This window comes from Aquarana catesbeiana, linkage group LG06 (genome assembly GCF_042186555.1).
Source record: "Aquarana catesbeiana isolate 2022-GZ linkage group LG06, ASM4218655v1, whole genome shotgun sequence".
Classification (NCBI taxonomy): Eukaryota; Metazoa; Chordata; class Amphibia; order Anura; family Ranidae; genus Aquarana; species Aquarana catesbeiana.
The window spans coordinates 87,024,913-87,037,224 of NC_133329.1; the positions used below are offsets into that span (position 1 = coordinate 87,024,913).

Consider the following 12,312-nt stretch of genomic DNA (forward strand, 5'->3'; position numbering starts at 1 on the left):
CTAATCTTTTGCCCTGCAGGTTTTTCTCTTTTCACTTTAATGAGATGATTTTATATTGGACCTGTAATAAGTGCTCCTTACTTTTTAGTGAAAGGTCCACTTAAATAAGTTAACACGGTCCCCACGTTTCCATTTTAATTCTGATTAAATGGATAAGGCCAGACTTTTGTTATTGGTGTATATCGCCACTGAGGAGGCAAGGGACAATAAGGAATGGGCTGACTTTTTTTTACTTGGACCTTAGTTGTGGTCTTTATTTTATATATCTTACAAGAAACTTCACCTAGGGGCACGTTGGTCTGAGAGCTGCCTCAAGTCATTGTACTGTGAGATGTGGAATCCTAAGGCCTTATGGAATGAGAATTTAGGATCTCATTCCATTGAAACCAGGCTGGCTATTCTTCCTCTCAGGACCGGGTCTCATTTGTCCAAACAGGACTGACCAAGGTGGATTACTTTCTCTCCCCCTACACAATGAGACAAATAGATCTACAAAGAGTACTGTGCTACCACATCCCCAATATTACATCAGAAAAAATATTACTCCCACAGGACCTTAATGCAGCCATAAAGAACATAATTTGTTTACTTAAATAAAAATTTTTTTATACAAAAATATGAAAAAATGACTTTCTAAAACACACAAATGTCCTGGTACATCCATATGGTGATATATACAGTACTCAGCTTTACCCTTATCCCCTCTGGCTGGGTCACACGTGTGCATATCATTTCTGTATTGCTTTGAACAGTCCACCCTGCCGGGAAGGTGCCAATGCGTTTCAATAGGTTTATGCAATCTTCATTGGGGAAAGGATGGTATTTCTTTAGTATATCACCAACAGCCTTTTAACCAAAGGCTGTTGCTCCAGGCCTATAATCACAGGATGATGTCTACTGCACCCACCCACTGAGCTCGCAAGGTACTGCAGAGATTATCTGCAGCCAGAGAGAACAACCACCTGCGGTAGCAGTCATCCATGCTGAACACTCATACCTGATCAATTCAAACTCGGCACTGATTTTTGCATGAATAACCATATGTTCATCCTCAAGCAAGCGTGTACAATATAGACCCACATGTAAATATCAGCCTCAAACAGGAGCTCCAAATCAAAATAACTCCATTATAAATAAAATGTTTATTTTACATAAAGTAATTTGTTCTTTATGACGTCATAAAGTCACATGGGAGTAATGGTTTTTCTGATGTACTATCTCTCCTCCTTTCATTTTTGATCCGGGTTGGTGCATTTTCTTTCACATTAGCATTGACTACACAAAAAATTTGTTTCATACAGTACTTGATCCAACAGACCAAGAACTGCTCCTTCTCCATAGATGAGTGAATGATCAGTTCTGTTACAAAGGAAAAAGTTTGGGACTTTAAATGAGACATAACAAACAGACCATTGGAATAAATGTAAAAATATATTTATTGCCAAAAGAGTAAACCGTCTGAGCCCCCAAGTCCTATCTCCAGACTCGAAGTGCATATTGCTGGGGCCGACGGTCAGACGGCCCCAGCGGGACAACCGCATTAGGCTGGGCATAACTAGAAGGATGGAAGACAGATGCTGGAATACCAATGGAAATTACATGTTGATATTGCACATGCAGATAAATATATGGCCCATAACACTTACAGGACTCCATAGATGTCAGATGTATGAAAGTCATAACATTTGTATGTCATATTCCTCCATCCCTAATATATGCATAGGAGAAAAATGGGTGGGACTTTAAATGAGGCACATAAAGAATGTGACTCCGTCCCTAAATCAGTTACAAAGGAAAAAGTTTGGGACTTTAAATGAGGCATATAACAGACCCATTGGAATAAATGTAAAAATATATTTATTGTCAAAAGCGTAAACATGACACATAAAAATGTATGCATGCAGAAATTTATATTATATATACACATACATATACACACACACACAACATAAATCCATTTCACATTTTATATATATATATATATATATATATATATATATATATATATATATACACACACACACACACACACACGTAGATGATAAAACAGCATGACAGTTGCCGATATAGAGAGCTTCATGTGATATTAATAGATGGTAACAGGTCAAACTGTAAAAATATAAAAGCCATAATGTGTGGGAGTCATGACTGCATCCTAAGTATGCCCAACGCATTATGTGGTGTGGACCACTCTTTAGGGGCGAATGCATCAACATGTCTGAAAAAGACAGATACCATAAAATCTGATAATGTAACTCTGAGATAATATGTATATAAAAATATGTCATAGAAGGAAAAGGAGTATCCAATCCTAATAACTTATATGGAGCTAAAAAGCAAAACATGCAGTATAGTCGAACCAGGGACCCATGGGATAGTCTGTCCTGGGAGCTGAGGTAAGGGACCCACAAGCAAAATAATCCCACTGAATATATACCTCCAAGTATATAGAGTGATGGTGCGTACCCCCCAGAGTCTGTAGAAAAATAAATGAATAGTGAGAGTCTCACAGCTATGTAATAGTGTTAGTATAGTTGGGGATAAGCACCTTACACCATAACAGGATGTGACGAGAGATAAGAAATGTAAGGCTGAGATAAAAGCCAAGAGACTTGCACGTGGCTCACACTAATTGGTGAACAGAAAAACAGGTGTACAGGGTAATAATCTGAGTTACTACACACTGATGTCACGTCTGACGCTTACGTGTGATGTCATCACTTAGCGCCATCACGTGGGAGCCTAGTCCATCTCTTGGCTGACTTATGTGGGAAGGTATTTTGGCGCCACTTGTGGGCAGCATTGGACGCCCGCGTGTGGACGCCTCTCCTCTATTGTCATGCCAGCGTGACGCTGGATGGACCCTGCGTTCATTGGGCATGCGTGCACATAAGTACTTCCCACTGTCACAGTCTCTCACTTGCACATCCATGCATATTGCACACCAAATGGCAGATCTCACTCTCTATTTATACAATACCAAGTAAGTTTTCTTGGCTATGTTATGCCTCTTTGTGCACTTACTCAACCCTCTTTTCACCATATCCCTGCTTTTTATGGATACCAAGCATGTGGATTCCTACATTACCCTGTACACCTGTTTTTCTGTTCACCAATTAGTGTGAGCCACGTGCAATTCTCTTGGCTTTTATCTCAGCCTCACATTTCTTATCTTTCGTCACATTTTCTTGTGTTGCAAGGTGCTTATGCCCAACTATACTAGCACTATTACATAGATGTGAGACTCTTACTATTGATTATTTTTCTATAGACTCTGGGGTTATGCACCATCACTTTATATACTTGGAGGTATATATTCAGTGGGATTGTTTGGTGCATGTCTGCACCGCTTGCGGGTCCCTTACCTCAGCTCCCGGGACAGACTATCCCACGGGTCCCTGGTTCGACTATACCACATGTTTTGAATTGGATACTCCTTTTTCCTTCTATGACATATTTTTATATACATATTATCTCTGTATTATCTCTGTTACATTATCAGATTTTATGGTATCTATGTCTTTTTCAGACATGTTGACGCATTTGCCCCTGAAAAGTGGTCTACAACACGAAACGCGTCAGACATACTTAGGATGCAGTCATGACTCCCACACATGACTTTTATATTTTTAAATTTTTGACCTGTTAACATCTATTGATATATCACAAGGAGCTCTATATATCAGCAACTGGCATATGCTGTTTTACCATCTACGTGTGTATATGTGGATTTATGAATATGAATATATATATATATATATATATATATATATATATATATATATATATATATATATATATATATATATATATATATATATATATATATATATAAATTTCTGCATGCATACAATTATGGGCAGGTTTACTCTTGACAATAAATATATTTTTACATTTATTCCAATGGTCTGTTATATGTCTTTAAAGTCCCAAACTTTTTCCTTTGTAACTGATTTAGGGATGGAGTCAAATTCTGTGTCATTTAAAGTCTCACCCATTTTTCTCCTATGAATGGTTAGTTCTAAATCTTTCAAACAGGCTGGGAATATTCCCTGTGTGAAATCAAGCATTTATAGTGCTGATCGCTTAACGATCAATAACAGCCCAAAAATCACAAGCAATGCTCATAAATAATTGATTCAACCTATACACCATCAGGAACACCCTTCACACCAAGCGGCTGCTGGTAAACAGATTTATCTCAGGAATGCCTCGGGGCTCCTCCGATGTAAACACACAGTGACACCTATGAATGTGATTTTCTCTGGTGACCTTGATGTTCAGCCTATGTACAAGCTGGGCAGGTCCAAAGGCCTGAAGCATGTCACTAATTATTGGTATGTGGCTTTTTCTCTGGGTAAATCTTTACAGCGTTATACGCTTAGGGTTTGCCGCCTGTAAAAAGGCAAAGGCGGTGTGTGATTGGATGAGAGTTAATAGCAAAATAATGACACGGTGCCGCAGCCAAGGATTTTATTTCGAGTTGTGCGCCCCGTTCTGCTTGTAAATGCCCGGGACACAAACAGAGCGAAAAGTTTAAAGGACAACTTTTATCCCAACGCTCCCTTATCCCAATGCTCTTGTTTATAATGTGTAATTGAATAGGAAGGACATGAGAAATTTCACCGATACATCAGTCATAAACACCAAGATAACCTAACCTAACCTCTGATCACAGGAATATAATACGGGACAATGCTGCTGTGCCTTTCCATGCAATATAACTTAAAGCAGAACCAAAAATCTGAGAACAGTCAGACTTTCAGCTGCAGAAGAGACATACTGTGATGTCTATTTATAAAACAATTAGCTGTGCAAGTGTCTCAACTGTTCTCACAGCCGTCACAAATAATCCCTGTATTGTGTCTAATGTGTATTTACCATTATTGTTCGGTCCATCTAGTTACAATAATGCGGTATTTTCCTGATTACAGTATTTCAGGAAAATACCACATTATGGCCACTAGATGGAGCTGATGAATACAGGAAATATACATATTAGACATGATACAGGGATTATATGTAATGGCAGTACGATTGCTTGAAATAGTTGCACAAATTTTAATATAAGATCCTGCACAGCAAGTATATCTATTCTAAGTATATCTAAGTATAAGCTATTCAATACAGTGATGCCTGATATGACTGCCTTAGATCTCACGGTGGATAGAATTCATTGCCTATCTCTCTGATAACATACCTAGAGATGTCATACTGAGAATGCATTTCTATCATGTTAAGGAACGCCTAATGACTGTATCCAGAAATAGGGATCAAATCCCTGCTCTTCCCTTCAGTTCTATGCTGACTTGTCCCAATATATGCTCCAAAAGGGCAGAAACCTGATCACGAAATCACTCAGGAACCATAAGCTCAGTTATAAATGGGGATTCCCAACAAAACTCATTGTAACCAAAGACAGAGCAGAACATGTGATGGATTCAGTCGAAAAAAGGCATGGCCCTCTTAACTGCATGGGGTATTGTTCCTGAATCCCAGACGCAAACCCAACAAAGTGGTAACCATACTAGAGTTGACCCTTAATGGCGCACAGTGACCACCAAGAATGCTCGTTCTCATACATAACCTGTGTACGGGTAATGTTTTCCTACTCAAGTTCCCATACAGGAGGATTTCCTCTGATCCAAACTTTTTTTTCCCCCCTCTACATTTTTGAGTGGCTATATACCGCACCCAACCACTATTTTTCATTGTTTGTTACTGTTCGTGTAAACTTCACTTTCTTGTTTCTACAGTCAGTGTTTTTCTCTCTCCCTATATACCTACGGGTAGCAGAGAGACAACCGCATGAAGACCGGACCCTTGTAAGAATACACCTTTCTTGCCTCAATGGTTCGAGATGCCAATAAACGTAAGTGAAAATCTTGCATCATGCACCACTCAACTCTACCCACGCCTCCTTCCATGGCAGTAAAGTTTCTCACCATCAACTCTAAAGGTTTCAATCATCCTTCTGAACGCAGATCCCTTTGAAAAGAGGCCCTTCAGCATAAATGCGACTTCCTCTGTGTCCAAGAGACGCATTTTCACAACCATGCCCCTCCTAAATGCACTCACCCCAAGTTTCCCTACATATATACAGCCAATGCGGATACAAAAAAGAAGGGAGTGTTGGTGGCAATAAGAGACTCAGTAGCTTTCAAGCTCCACAAAGTACTGACGGATCCTCAAGGTCGATATATAATCCTTGTTTGCGACATCAATTCAACTACATACACTGTGAATATCTATGCCACCAATAGCCGACAAATCGGCTTCTTCCACAAGGTTATGAAAAAATCTGCACACTTCAGCAGGGAATGCTAATGCTATGTGGGGACTTCAACATGACTCCTGACCCATCTCGAATCTACTTCAAAATCTAAAAGACCTTTACCATCACTACAGTCTGTGTTGAAAAACATACAAATTATATGACGCTTGGAGGTGTCTCGACGCCAATGAACGGGAATACTAGTTTTTCTCTAACAGCCATAGATCATACAGTAGAATTGATTTGTTCTTGGTAGATAAATGGTTATTGTTTAAAAGCAAATCTTCTGTGATTAAAAACATTACTTGGTCGGATCATGCCTCAGTGAAGTTAGTAGCAGGGGACTCTTCCACACACAAACCCATATATATATATATATATATATATATATATATATATATATATATATATATATATATATATATATATATATATATATATATATATATATATGGCAATCCATTCCCCAACTTTTCCAGGATGCTCTGACCAAGTCTAAAATCGGACAACTCTGAGAATTTTTTGAGAATAATCATAAATCGGTTACTGATTCATTTGTTGTATGGAATGCCCACAAGGCGTTTGTGAGAGGTATCCTTAATTCAACAGGGGGCGTGAATTAAGAGGACGAGGCAGCAGCATATCCAGGAGCTAATGTCAAAAATTGACACTCTTGAGAAACAAAAAAAAGATGCAACCCTCCCAATTTCTGACAGATCAACTGACAAAAACCCGCAATGATATCATACTGTTTCTCCTGGGGGACTTTAAAAAAGCCTCCAGGAGACTCAAAATGTCCTATTACACTGGCAACAGAGCGGGGAAACTGCTAGCCAACCGAATTAAAGGGCATAGCTACAAATCTCAAATTCCATACATATTACACCCCCTCACCCAAATGAAACAATTCCATCCTCGAGCAATTGCAGATGCTTTCCGACATTATTATGGGTCACTATACAACCTTAAGAACAATCCCACCATACCACAACTCTCACCAGCTATCATTGAAACATTTCTAAACTCACTTAAACTCCCCAAGCTCTCAGCCGACCATCTCAATAACCCCAATTCACCTATAACTGAATCTGAGGTCCATTGCATCATCAATTCATTACCCAACAACAAATCACCGGGCCCAGATGGCTTTACAGGGGAGTACTACAAAACCTTTCAAGATATCCAAGCTCCATACTTGGTTCTGTTGCTGCCTCTTCCTCATTTCCTCCAGAAATGCTTAAGGCCATGATAGTTGCACTGCCGAAGCCGGGGAAAGATCCAAACACCCCACAAAACTTTAGCCCCATATCACTACTCAATAATGATCTTAAAATCTATGCAAAACTATTGGCCACCAGACTAGTGGACATTTTACCTACCCATGTCAATACAGACCAGTCTGGTTTCACCAAGGGGCACCAGACAGCCGACACTTGCTAAATATGATTCACTTGGCCAACATAAAATGCCTTCTCTGCTCCTGCCGTTGGATGCAGAGAAAGCGTTTGAAATGATACATTGGAAGTTTCTAGCACAAGTGTTGGCTAAGTTTGGATTCACAGGCTCCTACTCTATACACCAACCCATCGGCCCAGGTTTACATTTTGGGAGCGCTATCAACTCCCTTTGAAATTTCCAATGGGACACGACAGGGCTGTCCCCTCTCACCCTGATTTTTAATTTGTTGATGGAACCCCTGACCAAATATTTGCGCTCGCACCCCCACATAACTGGTCTAAAGGTGGGTAATAGATTTCACAATATCAGCTTATTCGCTGATGACATCACAAATGTTGAATCTTCCCTGGCTTCGGTTCACCTGGCATTGAATGAATTCAATGGTATTTCGTATTACAAAGTGAATGAGACAAAATCTTATATCATAAATTTGGGTATCCCGAACGAGACCAAACAAAAACTAAAACATCAATTTCCATACATGTGGAAAGATGATGGCATTAAATACTTGGGCACCCCTTTAACCCCTAAACTTGAAGATCTTATAATAGCTAACTATACTCCCTACCTAAATACACTCAACTCCAAACAGGACAAACTTGCTCGAGCTGAGCTATCCGTTTCCGTATCCGTTAATGGAGCCATTTGGCGGCCTTCAAGATGCAATTATTACCACAACTACTATATCTATTTAGGACTTTACCAATCCCAATACCTAATTCTTACTTTAATACCCTACAATCCATACTGAATAAAATATCTTTGGCAGGGCAAGAAGGCTATGTGTGCATTTGGCAAATTGATCAAACATAGGAAGACAGGTGGGGTGGGACACAAGATTATTATTTTGCGACAATATTAGCCCAAATGAAACACTGGATACTTCCAAGCTCCAATGCCCTATGGGACAAACTGGAAAAATCTCAAAATTCCCCAGGGGAATTTATATGATTTTTGCTAATGGCACCTCACAATACTTCCCTTGATAACAAATTAGCGCCATCTATCCTAGCATCACTCCGCTCCTGGGTACATCTTTGCAAATACCAACTGTGGAGCAGTAATCTAATGCTTTTACAGCTCCCCATGTCTGCGCTTTCCTATCTTATCCCAGATAAATCTCAATATATGGAAGGAAAAGGGGATCACTCAACAAGATACATTAACAGGCCCAACACTTAAAACATTCAGAACCCTGCAATTAGAATACAATCCACCATCCAAGGAACAGTATAACTACACGCAGATTGCCCATTTACTGAATAAGAATAAACAACTCCAGACAGCACTACCTGTGAAACTGACCCAATATTATCAACATTCCCCAACCTTGCATAAAGGTATCAATTATCTACACATGCTTACAGGAAAAAGACAGCTGCATTAAATCTCAACCAATAATAGCTTGGGAACAGGAAATAGGGAAAGAATACCCTGCCAAACAATGGAGGAAATCATTAAATATCATTTACACCTCCACTAAGAGTGTCAACCTTTGGGAATTACATCAGAAAATATTACTGCGATGGTATCTAACACCGCACCGTCTATCCAAAATTAATCCCCATACCTCCCTGGAATGCTGGAGACTCTGTGGTTCATCTAGCACCTTAGTTAATATCTTGTGGTCCTGTCCAAGACTCCGCCTATTATGGAGCCAGGTAGGGAGAATTATATCTAAAAATTGTAGGACTAAACCAGGAATTATCTCCAGGGAATGGCAATATTATCCTTCGAATTAAGTTCTATTCCCTTATCCCATAGAATTGTAATTTCTCATATACTACTAGCAGCACGCTTAACCATACTCAGGCACTGGAAAGAAGCAAAAGCCCCAGAAATAACAGAGGTAATCTGAACAACCCATACCCACAGTACCTATGAGATCCTTTTCTCATCAGCTATGGGGAAATATGAAGTGACTTCACAGTATTGGGCCCCTTGGCTCAAATGGTGCTATTGTTTGATTTTCTGACAAAAACTCTCTAACTATATATGGCTCCTATCCCCAGGACTCAATCGGTCCTGTAATTTTTATCGTATAACCAATATCATTCTGACTGGTATGTTATGTTATTGTTATGTGTTTGATTTGTTTCTTTTCTGGCTGTGGTACATTCCCTCCATATGCTACATGAGTTGATGGAACACGATTGACAGGAAAAGATTCAGATCTAAACCTCAGCCACTCTGACCATTAGAGAGAGATCATGAGTGGATAAAAGAATAGCTACGTCTTGCTGTACTTTGATTTTCTTTTTGTAAACTGTAAAGTTCAATAAAAATCTACTGAGATTAAAATACAGAGGGGGCCTGTAATTGACATATTTACCTTTCCTATCCACTGCTCTCCGTTCTGACACATCCCTCTGTGTACCCGCAGCAGCCGGGACAAGTAAGCTGGCACAGCTGCAGGAGCGGGGCCCGGGCAAGATGTTGGCAGAACAGGGAGGGGGCAGTTACAGAATGATACCCTGTGTCTGTGTCTCTCCCTGCAGCAGCTAAAAGCCGGAGGGAGCAGGGGAACCGGCTTTCAGCTGCTGCAGAGAGCCGCACAGGGCATTGTTCTGTAATTGTCCCCCTGCTGTCTGAGCCCCCTACAGGAGGACCAGGGGTACCCCCCAAGCAGTGGCCCTAGTTCAGGTGCTGAATATGAACTCCACTGAAGTAAACTAGGACTGAATGTTAAAAACCAATAATGGCCATTTTCTAAGCTAACAGGAAAGAGATTGTCAAAGAACTTACAAAGGGGATTGGGGACTGCCCTGGCAATATGTACGAAAGCAAAAAAAGTTTAAAAAAAAAAAAATCGGTTTGGCAGGGAGCAGCAATTTTAAATGTACCTGAAGGTAACATTAAAAATGCAAATTTTTAAACATGCCTGGGGATGCTCTGCCTGCGAAGTGGAGCATCTGTATGATGGATGCAACCTACTACAGCAAAACTGACAACAACAAGAAAAAAAAATGCTGTTTAAGTTGTCGGCAAATGACAGCTTCCAGCCACTTTACTTCTGTTTGTAAGCAAACGGCTGGAGATTCCCTTCATCTATACTAGACCCTTATCTTAGATGAAAATGTATGACCTTTTGAATGAAACTAGTTGACTAAACGATGGCAAAAGTGAACGACTTTCAAAATTTTTGCACAAACGTTTGAATTTAATTCTACTGGGGTGTTTCCAGTTTTAAAACAATCCAATCATTCCACGATTTATCCAAAACAAAAAATCAGGTTTTGTCTGTAGTCGAAGTACATAGGGTGGACACATTCAACCTTCCCAAATCTTTACCTTCTCCTCTTCATCTCGTAGAAGCACTGGATGGGTCTTGGCGATGGAACTCGATCGATAAAATTCCACAAGTTCATTGAGCGAGCCGAATTTGGTTTCCCACAGGAAGTAGGTTCCAGATTTTTCTCGAAGAACCTTAAAATGCTGCACGTGATGGCCATAACTGGGGATATGGAACAAATAAGAGAATATTAAACCGACAGTGCAACATGGGGGAGGACTTCATACTGAAAAAAAGGACATGGCAGAGATGGTTCAACACTGGATCATAGAAAACTTAAAGCGGAACTAGACTGTGTCTGAGCACCACAAACCAAAAAGGCTATTAAAATATCTTTTTATTTCATTAAAAGCAAACCCCCCCCCCAGCATTTCTGGCTGTGACCATCTTGAGTAAGGGCAGATGATTCATATGGCATTTACTTCCTGGAATCCATCTGCTCTTAGCTCAGGCATGCAGGCAGGAGGCTGTGCTTAGCTGAGAAAGCCCCTCCTCCCGTCCTGGGATGTATGACACCAATAGCCTAGGCCTGGAAACCTGGAAGTAACTTAATATACAGTACCTTCCTATCTAGTTACTAATGCTAGCAGCAGAAGGATAAAAATATATATAAAAATAGTCAATGTTGATAGAAAGAGTGAAGTTCTGCTTTAAACTTCTCTTATGGCAGCCAATCCTTTTTTTCCCCCCATTTCCTTCTGCCAATGCCTTAACTAGCAAAATTTTAATTGCAAAGACTTTCTCCAGAAAAGATGTTGGTATTATGACACCAAGCCACCGTGATGTCGTTTGATGGTTTCCAGTGATGGTTTCCAATGAGGCTAGGGACACAGGCATTCTTTAGTAGCACACCTGCACTACCATAATGGCATGTGATTATTCACTAAGGCTAGGTTCACATCAATTCAGTTTTGCGTTTTTGAACATTCAATTTTAATGCGTATTTGCATGTGTTTTGTTTTTCTCCTGAACAAACTGCGAATAGCCGGTTGTAAAAGGGGGGTTGGCAGCCGCATCCTTAAAAAACAGCTATTCAATGTAAATCGTTTTTTGTGAGTGGCCCATTGGGTCTTGTATATACCTGTTATGTTCAAAAGTAATAAATAAAACTTTTTTTTTTTTTGGAAAAAACGGCTATTCACAGTTTGTGAAGGAGTAAAATAAAAAACCTGAAATGCATCAAAAAAGCAACACTTGCGGTTTTGGTGCAGGTCCACTGAAGTCTATTACACACAAAACGCAAGCTGCTGCTGGAAAAAAGTCCCTGACCCTTTCCAAAAACGCATAG

At 39.9% G+C, this 12,312-nt stretch overlaps 1 protein-coding gene across 1 annotated transcript in view; it reads right to left on the reverse strand.

Moving 5' to 3' along the window:
• GRAP (GRB2 related adaptor protein) overlaps positions 1 to 12,312 on the reverse strand; it is a 99,234-nt gene that overhangs the window by 7,184 nt on the left and 79,738 nt on the right. Inside the window, exon 5 of the mRNA XM_073636396.1 lies at positions 11,024 to 11,186. Coding sequence (XP_073492497.1) covers positions 11,024 to 11,186 — 163 coding nt within the window. The remainder of the gene's footprint in view (positions 1 to 11,023; positions 11,187 to 12,312) is intronic.